The 17,279-nt window shown below is 36.0% G+C and overlaps 1 protein-coding gene across 7 annotated transcripts in view; it reads right to left on the bottom strand.

Annotated features, from left to right (window-relative positions):
* PPP1R9A (protein phosphatase 1 regulatory subunit 9A) overlaps positions 1 to 17,279 on the bottom strand; it is a 325,410-nt gene that overhangs the window by 153,131 nt on the left and 155,000 nt on the right. For all 7 annotated transcript variants that reach the window (XM_049641477.1, XM_049641478.1, XM_049641476.1 and 4 more), the window contains exon 3: positions 6,466 to 6,598. In XM_049641477.1, coding sequence (XP_049497434.1) covers positions 6,466 to 6,598 — 133 coding nt within the window. The remainder of the gene's footprint in view (positions 1 to 6,465; positions 6,599 to 17,279) is intronic.

The following is a 17,279-nucleotide window of genomic DNA, read 5'->3' as shown; positions in this document are numbered from 1 at the left end:
ACTGTGAGGATGTGTCTCCATGGAAGACGCCGGCACCATACTCTGGAGCTCAGAGCTTTTTTTTTCTCTCAGGAAATAAGCTCATGTTGGCTTAGCATTCCGCTCATTGCTCATGAAATTTCAGCTCGTATTCATGGGAGCATGGGTCATTAGATGTTTTTTTTGCTAAACTGCCAATTTTTCTACTGAGTTTTCCCTATCTTTCTTTTCTGATAACTTGCAAAGGTTCTTAGCATATTATACATATTAACTCCATGTCATCTACAATGAAGATTTCCCCCCTCACACTCATCACTTATCTATTGCCTCTGTTTGACAATATTGCCTTTAAAAGCTTAAAATTTTGGATGATTTGATTGGATCCTCTTTTGGTTAAGCCTTTCCATCCACATGCCTACATGATTTTTGCAATAGAAGAAAGCAGGTATTTTTGCAATTGAAGAAAGCATTACATTTTAAGTTTTTGTCAAAATCCTTATTACTTTATTTTTAATATCTAATTAACTCATATAGAGTTATTTTTATATAATGAAAACGAAGGTGCCCAACTTTATATTCTTCCATTCAGATGTTCAGTTATGCCAGAACCATTTGTAAAACACCCTATGCTGTTTTTTAACTGTATTATTATTATTTTATTGATTTTCTCTTCTTTTGAGAGAGAGAGAGCACAAGCAGAGGAAGGACAGAGGGAGAGAGAGAGACAGAATCTCAAGCAGGCTCCACGCTCAGGGCAGAGCCCGACATGGGGCTGAGTCTCACAACCATGAGATCATGACTTGAGCCAAAATCAAAAGTTGGATGCTTAACCAGTGGAGCCATCTAGATGCCCCTATTTTATTGTTAAGAAATCCACTTCTATCATGTCATAATGACTAGGCTGGGCTAACAACAACGAGTCCTGGAGGTAACTATACCCAACTCTGGACTGTCTAGTTATAAACAGTGTCTTTTCTCTCTACCTCAGTTGAAAACCCAGACTCATAAGGCCTCAATCCCTGCTTTCCCTATTCCCGGAAGAGGCCAAAGCCAAAGCCAACTATGTAGGAGGCTTTTCCAGAGAAGACGACTTTGTCTTCCCAGACGACAAATCCTCTACTTTGCTTTATGAGGCAGATAGCAACCCCAAACCACAGACAGGTTGGGACCTGCGCAGGCCTCAATGGCATATTAGCAAATCATACATGTCATGTATTAAATTCTCATGCATACTAACATTTTTCTCTGGATTTTCTATTTTGTTCCACTGATCAATTGCTATATGAATACGATTTGTTCTGATTATAGAGGCTTTACATTATATTCAGATATTTAAGAAATTAAAACCTGTCACATTCTTTTTCATACTTCCCTTAGGTCTGTATTTTCCCATATAAAATTTAGTTTTACATTATGCAATCCTCTTTCAATCCAACTTTCAATCCAACTCAAGTTCAATCCAACTTGAACTGCATTAAATTTATATATTAATTTATAGGTATCAGAGGTGCAGAATAGGAGAGACTTTTCCATACTGATCTTTTCAAAAATCCAAGAATATGGTATATCCTTCTATTTGCTTACATCTTATATCTTTCAAAAAGATGGATTTTCAACAGATAAATACTTTTTCCTTAGTGATTAATAAGTACTTTGTTGTTTTTATGCTATTGTAAATGAAATGTTCCCATTTTCATATTTATGTTCTTAATGTAAATATAAAGAAAAAACTATTAATTTTTTTTACATGTATGTGGCACCTGACCTCCTCTTACATATAATATTATCAATTCTAACATGTTAAAATTAGAATCAGTTTGGCTTTTCATTACATTTAGTTTTCATTTTTATATAATTATACATAATATAAATATATAAGCAAAACATTATTTATCATCTTTTGTTTTCTATTGTTTATACTAATTACTACATTTAAAGAGCATTCCAACTTTAACTGTCATATTTTTTGTGTTTCCTCAATTTATTTATTTTTTAAGAGTTTCTTGAATTTAAAAGTATAATTCTCTGTTGGTATTATGATCTATAGTTTATATCATATTTAGGTATTTGTACACTAACAATGAACTATCAGAAAGAGCGATTAAAAAAATAATTCCATTTACAATTGCAGCAAAAAGGATTAAATACTTACAAATAAACTTAACTAAGGAGGTGAAAGATCTAGACACTGAAAGCTATAAGACATTGATGAAAGAAACTGAAGACACAAATAAATGGAAAGATTGTCCATAGTCAGGATTCAAAGAATTAATATTGCTAAAATGTCCATACTACCCAAAGCAATCTACAAATTCAATGCAATCTCTATCAAAATTCCAGTGACATTTTTCACAGAAATAGAACAAACAATTGTAAAATTTGTATGGCACCACCAAAAATTCCAAATAGTTAAAGAAAACTTGAGTAAGAACAAAGCTGGTTTTAAACTATATTTCAAAGCATTAGCGGTCAAAACAGTATGGTACGGCCATTTAAAAAAGACACATAGATCCATGGAACAGAATAGAGAGCCCTGAAATAAACCTATGCATATTTGGTCAATTAATTTATGACAAAGAAGCCAAGAATATGCCATGGGGAAAGGAAAGCCACTCCAAAAAATGGTGCTGGGAAAACTGGGCAGCCACATATAAGAGAATGGACCCCTATCTTATATTGTATGCAAAAATCAACGCAAAAATGGATTAAAGACTTACATTTAAGACTTGAAACCATAAAACACCTAGAAGAAAAGATAGCAGGTAACTTCCTTAACATCAGTCTTGGCAATGACTTTTTGGATTTGACACCAAAAGCAAAAATAAGTAAGTGGGACTACATCAAACTAAAAGCTTCTGCACAGCAAAGGAAACCATTAACAGAATGAAAGACAGCCTGCAGAATGGGGGGAAATATTTGATAAGGGGTTAATATCTAAAATATATAAAGAACTCATGCAACTTAACAGCAAAAAAAAAAAAAAATCCAATTAAAAAGAGGCGGAAGAAGTGAATGGACACTTTTCCAAAGAAGACATACAAATGGCCATCAGGTACATCAAAAGGTGCTCATCACTAATCATCAGGGAAATGCAAATCAAGACCACAATGAGAAACCACCTTATTAGAATGTTAGAATGGCTATCAGCCAAAAATCCAGAGATAACAGGTGTTGACAAGGATGCAGTGTAAAAGGAACACTTGTGTGCTGTTACTGGGAATGCAAACTGGTGCAGCCACTTCAGGAACCAGTATGGAGGCTGCTCAAAAAATTAAAAATAATTGTACTTCATTTGGTTCTCTTCTAGCTTAATTTTTCTTAATTTAACTTTTATTATGAAAAACACAATGAGAGTTTATGAAAACATTTATCTACAAAACGTTGTGTTTAAAGAAGAAAATAAAACAAATGTCCACGTACTAACAAAGACACAGAATATTACCAACACACAAAAAGCCCACTATGCACCCCTCCCTCATATCATAACTCTTCCCTCGGTAACCATTACCCTAAATATTGTGTCAATCATTCCCTCCTTTTTTATTTTTATATTTTTATTTATTTTATAGAGAAAGAGAATGAGTCGGGGAGAGGACCAAAGGGAGAGAGAGAGAATCTCAAGCAGGCTCCATGCTCAAGCATGGAACCCGACACAGGGCTTGATCCAATGACCCAGGGATCATGACCTGAACCAAAATCAAGAGTTGGACACTTAACCAACTGAGCCACTCAGGCACCCCTCACTCCCTCCTTTTTTAAATACTGCTTTTTAAAACCACTTATTTGTGTATCTCTAAACAACACACTGTTTAATTTTTCCTGGCTCTGACATTTAAATAAATGGAATTACACTGAATGGATTCTTCTGTGATTTGCTTTTTCTCCACTTCAATTTCATGTTTGTAACAATCATACACACTGCTGCATGGAACTTAGGCTCCTTCATTTTACTCTTTTCTATCATTAATGAATATTTGAATTGTTCTCATTTTTGGTATATTATAAGCAATACAATGGCCCACGGCCAGTTCCAGCTATTTTTGTATGGGCCATAAGCTAGGATTGGTTTCTACATTTGTAAATGAATGAAAAATGTAAGTATCACTCTTACATCCTTGTTAACTTCAAATGAGAGTGTCTCTTAATGGGAACAATTAGCCAGCCATGTTTGGTGCAATGACAGGTATTCTTTACATTTTTTTAATGCAAATAATTTGATGCCTAATAGTTACAGTTTTCAACTCTTTTTCCCTGACCTTTGCTGTTTACAAGTTGCACCTTGTTTCTTTTCATCCCTGCTAAGCAGTAGCATCCCTATGACTCAGCAATAGCACTGCTAGGAATTTACCCAAGGGATACAGGAGTGCTATTGCATAGGGGCACTTGTACCCCAATGTTTATAGCAGCACTTTCAACAATAGCCAAATTATGGGAAGAGCCTAAATGTCCATCAATTGACGAACGGATAAAGAAGATGTGGTTTATATATACAATGGAATACTACTTGGCAATGAGAAAGAATGAAATCTGGCCATTTGTAGCAACGTGGATGGAACTGGAGAGCGTTATGCTAAGTGAAATAAGTCAGGCAGAGAAAGACAGATACCATATGTTTTCACTCATATATGGATCCTGAGAAACTCAACAGAGGACCGGGGGGAGGGGAAGGGGGGGAAAAAAGTTACAGAGAGGGAAGGAGGCAAACCATAAGAGACTCTTAAATACTGAGAACAAACCGAGGGTTGATGGGGGATGGGGGAAAGGAGAAAGTGGGTGATGGGCATTGAGGAGGGCACCTGTTGGGATGAGCACTGGGTGTTGTACAGAAACCAATTCGACAATAAATTATATATATATTATATATATACATACATATTATATATTATATATTTAATATATATTATATTAAATATACAAATTAAATAATATATTATTTAATTTATATATTTATATTTAACATATATTTATATTTAGATTTATATATTTATATTTAATAATTATATATTAAATAAGTATTAAATAATATGTATTATTAAAATATAATATATAATATAATTATATTACATATACATATATATACATATATACATATGTGTATATATAAAAGAAAAAAAAAAAGAAGATGAGGATTTAGCCACGCTTAAGCGTGGGATGTTTTTTAAGTCCTCTCACTGCTCATCAATTGGTTAGGCCCTTCCAAATAGGAGGCTCAGGTTTTTTTTGAGCTCAGGAAAATTTCTTCCTTGTTTTGTCTAATATATCTCGCATCCCCTTCTTTTCCCCTTCTGTCACCTACAATATGCATGTTGGGTCTCCTTCGTGATTTCTCATGGACCTTTTTCTATAATTTTAAGAATTAGTTTGGTTTATTTCTTCCACTTGACCTAGGCTACCAGTTTGAGTCTCAACAATACCATCTTTTCCTCTTCAATTCCTCCACTGAAATTTTTAATTTTAAAATCGTTTTTGGGGGTGCCTGGGTGGCTCAGTAGGTTAAGCAGCTGACTCTTGATTTTGACTCAGGTCATGATCTCACGGTTCGTGGGTTTAAGCCCCTCATCAGGCTCTGCACTGAAGTGTGAAGCCTGCTTGGGATTCTCTCTCTCCCTCTCTCATTCTCTCCCCCTCCCCTACTTGCTCTCTCTCTCAAAATAAATAAATAAACTAAAACAAAAATCTTTTTGGTTGTTGCTTTGCTTAAGAATGTCTTTTTTAAAGCCATACTTGATATCCTCATTTGGTTTTTCATTTGCTTCATTTTGTTATTCAAGCTGTCATCTGTTTGTTCTGCTTTTTTCCAAGACTCTCTGAGATATGCTATCTCCCTGTTCACTGGGTCCCCCTCCATTCCTGGGTGCCCATATTACACGAGGATAGACATGGCAGTCTCTGGGGCCATGGGTCCTCACTTCCCACCGCAGGCAGGCTGGGTTTCCAAGAGGAGAAATTGGGAGGAAGCCCCTTGGCTCCCATTCTCCCTGCTCTCTCTTAGCCCTCTCCCTTCAGAGATAAGATTCCACTGCCTTCATTCCAAAATCCATACTCTGAAAGTCCAACACTCTCCCATCTACCACATTCAGAGTCCAACCATGACCGCTCTCCCTCCGTCAAGAACTCAAAAACAAAAACAAAACAACCACCCACCCCAAGCGCTCACATCCACCCACTCCCTCTGGACTCTCACCCTTTTAAGGGTACCAACCAAACATGAGGCCCTACCCACACCTCCCTACACTAGTCACCATTCCAGCCAACTAAAGCAGATGGATTTCTGCTGGGAGTGGGAGGGAAGAAGGAGTCTACCAACTATACAGAGCTCATCTCAACTACTTTTGAAATTTAATAAATAAATTAAATCTTCCATGAGAATTAAAACTTTATCCAACCCTTGGGGGTAGAAGGGTTACAGGTGAGGAAAATAAAGTCATTTCTGTATTATTAAAATAGCAATATAATGACATTACAAACATTGTAGAGCTCATATACCTTTTTCTAGTTCCACTGGGAAAAGTTCCAGCTTTTCTACACGCTTTTCAAGTTCATACTCGGCAGAAGCAGCCACGGGGTCCACTTCATCGTTTCTCCTGTCATAGTCTTCATTGGAGTATGTGCTGAAAACCTGTAGTAAGAGGTCACAAGAAGATGGTAATCCAGAAAAGATGGCTTTCTTAATTTTTTTAAGAAACCCTGCTAAGTACTAAAAACCAGGTAAGTTAAAAGTTCTGTACAATGAGATGTTAAGAAAAGGAAAATTGAATTAGAATAAAAATAACTTACATTTTAAAATGTATATCATTCTACCACCTTTAATAATGTGGGAGGCAACAATAGCCACAGGATGTATTATCTGAATAGCAAAATTCATTGCTTTTTATAGAATCAGAGTATATCATATTAACTGCAAGGCTCTGCTGGTTCCTGAAGAAACTATGGTGAAGGACCTTGAAGCTACCTAAGCAAATACCCACACCGAACCCGTTTCATGCTATGACCTATACAAGCACCGATGTTGTGGTACGTCACTACTATAATTATATTTCAATCACAGAATCACTGAAACCAACTTCTATTCTATACTGTGCTGAGCGAGGTTAAGCTCTCATTTTCATCTCTTATTTTACTTGAATGTACATCCAAATTAGATTCTCATTGAGCCTTTCAATGAAACAACTATCAAAATACTGCTCGAGAGCTGCAGAGAACTAGGATATTGCCAGCTCTTTCTTTCTCACCTAAATCATCTGAAAGATTACTAAATATGGTCTTCAGATGTAGCCATAAGAAACTTGATTGTCCTTATTTACTCTATTTGAAAAGTAACTGAAAATAGGTATACTATCCTTCACTTACTTCACTGAGGAATATCTAAAAGAAAGAAATGTATGTTCATCAATCTAATTAATATGTATTATAAAAACTGACATTTTCAATTAAATTTAATAATTATTAAGCATCTAAACTATACCTGAAAAAAACTCTGTAATGTCCCCAAAAGCTTAAAATCTAGGAGAAGGTTTTTTTTTAATAAATATACATAAAAAGTCATAATCAAAAAAGAAAGCAGAACAGAAGGTCAGAGATGAAAGAAATCAAGTATGTCACCTAGAAAGTTGGCCTTGCTGGTCCAGGTGTGTTTTACATTCATATTATTGGAAAACTGGCAACTCTTGTATGCTATATATGGTAACCTATAAACCAGAAATACATGTATATATAGAAGCAGATGCGTGGTTCCTATGGTCTAAATTTATCAAAATCATGCCATTTATAATATTTGTACCAGAATGAATACCGTTTTTCTTCCCGACTTTCAGCATGTTTTCATGGCCTCGTGCCACTCGTTTGGTCTCTACCACATTTCTCCACCATAATAAACATCACTGCATCAAAATGCATATTTCCAAACTACAGGGTTTGTACCTTTTTTATTAATCTTTTCATAAACTATGCTTCCTATGCCCCTTCCACAGAACCCTCTAATCTTTTTCTTAGACAGCCCTTTTGATCTTTCACTTCCCTCATAAGTTTTGGTAATTGCTTATTCACATTTTATGCATCCATCAACAATTTACTGAGTGTCAGCTCTATACCAAACACTGTGCTGGACCCTAGAGAACTCACAGGTTAGTGGGGACACAGAAATCAAAGTAAACAGCTATAATATAATGTGAAAAATGATGTAACAGAAGTTTATACCAAGTAATCTTTCTCATTTGCCTGAGAAAGGGAAGAATTTCATGAAAGGGAAAATATTTAAGTCGTTGAGTCTTTTCTTTAAATTTTTTTTAACGTTTATTCATTATTGAGAGACAGAGAGAGACAGAGCATGAGCGTGGGAGGGGCAGAGAGAGGAGGAGACACAGAATCTGAAGCAGGCTCCAGGTTCTGAGCTGTTAGCACAGAGCCCGATGCGGAGCTCGAACTCACAAACCACGAGATCATGACCTGAGACGAAGTCAGACGCTTAACCGACTGAGACACCCAGGTGCCTTTAGGTTGAGTCTTAAAGAATAAACAAGGATTCATATATTCGAGTGTAGAAGATGTAGACTGTTTACTTCAAATATAAGATCCTAGACAAAATAATCCTTATCTATATCTATATTTTTAGAAACACAGAGAGTTGAGTGGACTACAATGGAACATGCTTAGGGCAGCAAACTTTAACAACACACAAAAAGTTACCTGGATCTGGAGCTTACATGTCCTGGAAACTACTGGCAGATATGACTGGAAATTATTCCATTAATGTTTGCTACTTCTCAAAATCTGCTAAAGATCCAAGAATATATATATGATTGCAGAACTTGGATTTAAATGATATCCATTCTGAAACATGGCTCAATTTTGCTACCACATAGTAATTAAGTTAATAAGTAAGTGTGTGTGTGTGTGTGTGTGTGTGTGTAAAATATAAGTATGGGAGAACTGTTTCAAATAAATTAACACGTTCCTAACATTTTTCAGGATCCCAAAACACTCTGCTATCAACTGTTCTTCCTCAATCAAGCTGGTTTAAAAAGTTCATTTGGGGGTATCCTGAAACTAAATAAATAACTGTATGACTCCACATTGGAAAATGGTATTTTAAATAATTTTTGAGGCATCTAGCAATCCTATGACTATATCACTATTTCATTCTGTAGAAAAAAAATAATGTAAGACACTTTTCATCTTCAACTTACTCATAGTGTGGTAAATTATGTGGGTATATAGGAAAAACGTATAAACTGAAAAAGAAAAGCCAGAATTCATTACGTACAGATTAAGCTATCATTTACTTGAAGAATCCAAAAGATTTAACATAAACATGATTAGGACTAAAAAGAGTTCACTAAAGAAACATAATAAAAAATACACACACAAAAACACAAAAAATAATTTAGAAAATATAACAGAAAAGATCAGAAACTATAAAATACCAAGGAATTACTAATTATAAATGTGCAAGGATATCCTTCTCTATAAAATTTAACTGAAAAATATAAAAACCCTAAATATGTGTAATGGCATACTATATCCTGGATAAAATTCTTAATATTGCAAAGGCATCTACACTCCTAAATTACTATAAATGTTAGTTTGTCCCAACTTAATTTATGAATACAGAGCAGTCAAAATTAAAATCCCACTCACATTTTTCATGGAAAAACTAACAAGCTGCTTGAAAAGAAGAATAGGATGGAAACAGACCCTATGAGACATCGAACATACAATAAAACTTCATTTATTCAGGCAATGAAGTTTTGGCCCCAAGGTAGATCTATTTTTGTATTCTCTTCTGTTCTACTCCTCTACTTCTCTATTCAAATTAGTTAGGGTAATATATTCAATAAATAGTAGGGAAAGAATGAAATATCTATCTGGTAAAAATCCTATTTCATATCAATAACAAAAGTAAAATTTAAAGTGGTTAAGAACAAAAAAAATTATAAACTATAAAAGGGCTAAAGAAAATATGGACAATGTTTAATTGACTAGATCCTCTTAGGATGTTGCTACAAAGCCACAGATCCTAGAAATCTTAAAAGAAATGAATAAACTATTTGATTAAAATTCAATGCTAAAAATTTCTAGACAACAAATATACCATAATGAAATTATAAGAAAAGTTAAATATTAGGAGGAAAGACTGCCAAATATCAAGATGAAATATGAATATGCATAATATACAAAGAGCTTTACCACCTCAAACAACTGCATGTATAAGTAGGGAAAATTTTAATTAGAATTCAACAAAGAAACATTAATGCTCAATAAATGACGTAAAGTCACTCAGCTTCACTAAAAATTAAGCAAACGTCAAGTACAACAAGGAAATACCAGGAATTTGCCCAAACGAATGGTTTAAAAAAAAAGACTGTGACGTCTACTGTTTGCGAGAATACAGGAAAAAGAATACTCTTGTAAAGTAGGGGGGGGATAAAAACATAATTTAAGAACAACTATCAAGATTTTAAATGTAAATCCTTTGACCTAATAATGCTACATCTATGTATTTAGAGAGATATTTGCAAATGTGTACAAAGATGTTCATGCAAGCAAGTTCATTACAGCACTATCTGTAATAGCCCAAAGGTGGAAATTGCCTAAATGCCCACTGATAAAGAAAATGTCTTACTGAATTATGATACATATGAATATGTAACTTTATGCAAGGTTAAAAAGATCTCTGTTGACATGAAATGCTCTGAAATACATGCTATTAAAACAAAAAAGCACACTGTATATATGTCTATCTATACCCACATTCATATCTCTATCTACATATATATATATATATATATATATATATATATATATATATATATAGTCCCAATTGGTATGAGCCCAATTTTAATCTAATTTAAAGACTTCCTAAATTCTCTAGCTATGTATCTCGTCTCAGTTTCCTTATTTACAAAATGGCTGTTATTATAAGTATACCTACCCCATAAAGTTATGAAAATGAAATGAGAAAATCCATGTAACCATGCCTGCTGGTCCAGTGTGGAGGAGGGAAAGCTTGCCCAGGGCAATGTAAGAGGTAACACTACGTCCCCAGATACCCACACTCATCTCACATTGTTGTTCATAACTACATTTTGAATATTTCATCCACAATGATACTTAATGTCCCTGAAACCAAAATCTACATAACTATTTGGATATTATTATACAGATTGGTCTGCCAAAATCCCTACCTAGGTCCAGAACAACGGCACTACCTCTACACAATGGCTCCTCACTTGCCTGGCTTTGTTTGCCTTGACCAGGAAAAACCTCAGAGATAAAAGGATGTTGACTTAGGTAAATACTTCCCCTTTCATCAATATGATCTTGATTCTTTCAATATTCTTAAAATGGTTCTATCATTTCTATTTATATTACCATAACTGCTTTGCAAAAATATGGATAGTCAAGTAATAATCAGAACCCAACTATGATTATTACTAGAATGCCAAAAACTCTAAAGGCTAATAGCACCTTGGGCCCTAATTTTCAATACCATCACTACATATATATACTGTATAGTTCTATATATATAGTTCACCACTATACATATTTAGTTCAGTCACCTTCATATTGTTCCTGTGTTATTTCACTGAGAAAAGCAAACAAAAGGATGTTTAAGTCTGACTTCTTGTTTCAGAGCCAACAAGTGATATTCTGTTCCTTCATCAAAGGAAACAAAACAAGACCCCATCCCTTGCTTTGCAGCAGACGCAGGCTTTTAGGGGTAACAAGTTCACAAATACAGTTAGCAATGACATTTCTGACCCAGTAACCCAAGGCTATAAAAAACAAATAAAGTTAAAATTAGCTTATTGTAAGATTTTAACTAAGATCATTCTTTTTCACATTTCTGGTGGTTTGAGCTACAGCACTTTTTCAAAAACAACAGCAATACTTTTTGAACAATAAGAAAAAAAATATTTCCTTATGACACATTTTCTCTAATCAATGCAGGTCAAAATAAATTCAGAATTTCATGTAAATATTGACTGGAAGGAATCTCCCGCAATGCTTCCACAAGGTCTCAGTTCCACCTGCTGTCTGGGTTCCGCTTCATCTTCCTGACACATCAAAGATGGAAAACGTTCCAGGTTCTAGCACACTGCGTTTCAGATGAGGGCTTGGCACAGCATGCTCCCAAGAATCAGCCAAGCATTCACATGCTTCCACAAACAGGCCCCACTTATCACCAGCTTCCTCAGCAGCACTCGAACTCACCTTCACATGATTTTAGCACCTCAGCGAAAGTGACTCTAAATAGAAGCTAAAAGAAAGCATGGAGCAGATAATCCACATATAAAAGTTTTGAAAACAAATTTGGTGACAAACCATCTACAGAAAGGAGCATCCTAATGGCTTTCGGGCAATATACAAACTCGGCTTTCCCTTTCTTCCCCCAGAAGGCAGTTCATTGATTTATGACAGTGAGAATTCTTGTTTCTTGACTGCCTAGTACATGCCAGAGTATGTTAGGTTTTTGTTGCAAAGTAATGTAAGCCAAACTGGAGTTCACAATTATCAGGTATTTGGAGGCAAACACCGGTAGTCTCCAAAGATTCTAAATAGGTGAGGGCTTTTTGCTGCACACAAATACATTAACGACCAGGAAGGTGAAAAAACAGACCAAGAGCTCTATCTTGTAAACACAGTAAAGTCCCAGGTTTCTGTTCTCAAGTTTCTCTGACAAGTAACCTGCATGAAGGTGTACTAAAGCAGCTGTGACAATACTCTACAGTGGGATAGAGTATTGTCTATCTAACCTTCTGTTAGGACCACTCAACAGAATCCTACATATCAGAAAATAGAGCCCCATGAGTACTGGCGTTAGGTGCTACTCCAAAAGCTGCCAGCTTGCTTGCCTTGCCCAAGTCAAAGTCCATTAACACAAAATATTTCTAAGGCCAATCCATATATTTTCAACATCATTCATTTCACTAATTACTTGTAACATCCTTAACATTAATAAATAACATTAATAAGCCTTCTTGTGTAGATTTAAAGTGCCCAAGTCTATAGAGTAGACTTCTCATTAGGGTTTTTCAAATACTAACTAATCCTAGGGTGAAGATTTGTGATCAGTATACCTGGAATGATAACTAAAGGCTGCTAAAACAAAGTTACACCCGTAAATATTGCAATGCATATGTTGAAGTAATTGCAAGTAAACTACAGACAGCATAAACTTAACACAAATTATCTTTAACCCTTGTACCAACTGATCCAGTAAACAAAGCAGGAAAGAGTAAGACAGTCCATACTTTTCCTATTTTTATATGAGAAATCTGAAGCTCAGAGAACAATATACGTGGTATACATAAGGATAATTAACGAAAAGTCTATAAGAACAAAAGGTGTATTTCACTAAATGTAAGCCAAGTGTTTTCATGGATAACTAAATAACAAGAAGTGAAGAAACAAGCATTCTCTACAAATGATATGTACAGAGTAGGCTAGCTCAAAAGGTGACACAAAGAACCCTATATTTGTCAGGGTTCCCCAGACAAACAGAACCAACAGGATGTGTGTGTGTGTCTAGGTGTGTATGTGTGTATGTGTGTATGATATATGGTATCATATACATATAATATTTGTATTTGTGTTAAACTAGATTTATTTTAAGGAATTGGCTCACCCAATTATAGAGGCTCACAAGTCCAAAATCTTCAGGGTAAGGCAGCAGGCTCGAGAACCAGGGTAAAGTTGATGCTGTAGTTCAAGTGTGAAGGCAGCTCACTGGCAAAAGTACCTCTTCCTCAGAGGAAGTCAGTGTCTCACTATTCAGGCCTTCAACTGGTTGGATGAAGCCCATTCACCAATGGGCTTGGACTGCCCAATCTAGAGGGCAATTTGCTTTACTCAACACACATAATAATTGAAATGTTAATCCCATTCAAAAACACCCTCACAGAGACAATAGAATGTTTGACCCAGATATCTAGGCACTGTGACCCAGTCAAGTTGACACATAAAATTAACCATCACAAAGCCTTTAAAACAGAAAACTCTCTGGCTCCCAAACTAGTCTTTTGATATCTGATAAGACAATCATATATTGATAATGTTTTTTTATATCTCTTGTAGTGTTGTAAATCTTCATATCCCTAGACATAGTCATAGAATGTGTATAAAACCCATGATAAAATCAAATATACATTTCTCTATCATCAGTGGCACCAAAAACTTCATACTTAGAAATAATCAACAACCAAATATGGAGGATGTTAACTCTTTAAATTTAGAATAGCTATGGCTGACTCTTTGGAAAGATAAAGCTATATATAAGAAGATCTTTAATAAAATATTTCAAAATAGATAGAGTTTTATTAAGGCTACATATACTCAAATTATCAATGAAACAAAAAGACTATAAGGTCCCATATTTCTCCACTTTGAGAAAAGAGAACTGAATTATAATTAGTATCATTTATCTGCAAATATGTAGTTTAAGTACTTGAAAAGTTTTAATATCTCCTTGCAAAGACAGTTTATACTATTGAAGTAATCAGAGAGAAATTCTGTCATAAATAAATATAAATTTAGCTCATTCTAAATCTGGACAAACTCTAAGACAATGAAGCCCAAATTAGTGTGTTTTTCCAGTCAACAGCTTAACAGAAAACTCGGTGACTCCACTGATGTTCATGTTTTTCACAGTATTTTCCAAATTATTATAAACAATTAAACATATCCATGAGAAATTAGCAATGTTCTCTTTCAGCTCAGCCAGACTTAGTTTAAATTGGAGACATATGTTTTACAAACTGACAACTGGTGGCCAGCATGACATAAATTGGTAGCCTTGGTCTAGTTCCCACTGGACAGGTGTCTTCATCACGGAAAAACTGAACTAATTAGCACCAACTGGCACCTTTTTTGGGGGCAATGGGGTAATCTCCTAAGATAAATAGCTGACTTCTCTCTCATTCACACAAGTTAACACTCTTGTACAGAAGCAACAAGATGAGTTAGTAAGTCAGGATCTGTTCTAGCATTTGTCTTAGCAGTTGGTATTCGCTTCTTCTACCCTTACCAGTGCCAGCTCTGTTTCTCAAGGTCCATGGAAGGAGATTATTTTGAACTGTCTAAACAGGACAGCCAATGGAGGGGAGTACTAGAGTTTGTGTGGGTGGTGAGGTTAAAGGGGAGAAAAGGAGGAAGTTGGCTACACCAAAAGGGGTGTGAGGGCTTCTCTTGAGGCTAGCTGGGAAGCCAGGCTTTCCCAGGATATAGAAGTTCCCCAAGTATAAAAATTTACAACCCCCATGTGAAGCCCCCAAGGGTGACTGCACCTCAAAAAAAGCGCTATGAGGTCTCATGAGAACTAAACACTAAGCCTGAAGGATTTGGGAACCTTGGGAAGAGCACCCCAGGCCCAAGATTTTGCCTGGAGACAGAGCATAAGGGCCTTTTAAGGCCCTGGAAGATCTCCTGGAAGATCATTAGAAGTAACAGTATGGGTTAAACATCTCTAATTCAAGGGGCGCCTGGGTGGCTCAGTCAGTTAAGTATCCAACTTTGGCTCAAGTCATGATCTCGCAGTTTGTGAGTTCGAGCCCCACAGTTGGGCTCTGTGCTGACAGCTCGGAGCCTGGAGCCACCTTCAGATTCTGTGTGTGTCTCTCTCTCCGTCCCTCCCCTGATTGTGTGCTCTCTCTCTCTCCAAAAAAATTTTAATATTTCCAATTTAAACTAAAAGTCTGGCTCCTAACACATGGGTCTCTATAGAATTCCCAGAAACTGCATTTACCTAGATGATAGAAGAAGTTTCAAAAACACTGAGGAGGCTGACTTACCTAAGGCCAAACAAGTAGGTGAGAAATCTCAAAAAAGTTCACTTTAGTGTAGCAAAGGAAAGGAATGTGAGGTACAGCATCCTAGGGGTGGTGTATGAAAATTGATTTGTACTCCTTAGATAAAATGTGTTGAAGACCAGACTCCTCACACCAAATGTGATGGTCTTTGATGTGTCAACTTGACTAGGCTACAGCCCCCATTTATTTAATCAAATGCTAACCTAGATATCACGGTAAGGTATTCTGTAGATGTGATTAAAGTCCCAAATCAGTTGGCTTTGAGTTAGGGAGATTAATCTGGATGGGACTGATTCAATCAGTTGAAAGGTCTTAAGAGTAGAAATGAAGAAATTCTAAGAAAGCAATGCTGCATATAGACAGCACTTTCAGTCTGCTGCAGAGTTCTACCCTCCATCCTGTCTTGATGGCCGGCCCTACAGATTTCAGACTTGCATATCAACCCTTCTATTCACGTAAGTCAATTCCTGGCAATCATCCTTTAATATGTATCTCCTACTGGTTGAATTTCTCTCGTCGAACCCTGACTGAGACACCAAATACTTCAAGTCTTCATCACAAGGCAAAGTATGGTTATTTAGAGCAGTGGCTTCCAAAGTGTTGTGTCCTGCAGTTATTGTGAAATCAATCTAATGGGTTGTGAACAGCACTGAGAAAAGCTAAACAGAAAAGAAAGAAGAGAAAACATCAGTGTTCATTACAAGTAGAGTGTGCGTTATTATTTAACACTTTTAGTTTCAAATAAACACACCTACACACATGTGCGTGTGCCATGTCTTGATATAAAACGGTAATGATTCAGAGATCAAAGAAAAAGTACACTTTAAAAATAATTTTAAAAAATGGAATCGAGATACAGAATTCCCATATAATTCACATTCTATTCTAAAAGTCAAAACAGGTAATACAAACTTGCCAAACTACTGAGCTCGTGAATAATGACAACAGAAATAATTACCCTTCACACTTCTTTTCCTTTTGAGCCACTGATTACTTCAAATTCTTACCGAGGTCAGCACTGTGGTCAGTACTGGAGATACCTTATTCGCCTCAGACCTGTGACTATAAGCAGCCTAAGAGTGTAACAGAGAGATGACGCCGATACTATGGGAGCACATGCCACAGACATCTACACCTGCCTGGGGGAGAGGAGGAGAGGCAAGCATAAAGGATTTCAGAGAAAGCCTAAAAGCACACACTTCGGCCAGCTGCAGTTAGCATCAACAAATAACAAATGGAGGAGGGAAGGTGTGCAGAAGGTATTATGGCAGAAAGAGTACCAGGTACAAGGTAGGAATGAGAGAGAACAGAATTGTAGAACAGGATGTAATTGGATATGGCCAAGCTGGAGTGGAAAATGCCTGGTAAGAGATGGGACAAGAGTATGCAGGGAGAGCTTTGTAGCACATGGTCAGTTGTGTGAATAAAATCCACACGCTCCATCCCTGAAAGGGCATGGGAGTTTATGAAGAGGATTAATGGCAGCCAGAGCTG

Source organism: Panthera uncia, chromosome A2 (assembly GCF_023721935.1).
Source record: "Panthera uncia isolate 11264 chromosome A2, Puncia_PCG_1.0, whole genome shotgun sequence".
In the NCBI taxonomy this organism is placed as follows: domain Eukaryota; kingdom Metazoa; phylum Chordata; class Mammalia; order Carnivora; family Felidae; genus Panthera; species Panthera uncia.
The sequence above is the reverse complement of the archived record's forward strand: the minus strand, read 5'-3'. Positions and strand labels throughout refer to the sequence as shown.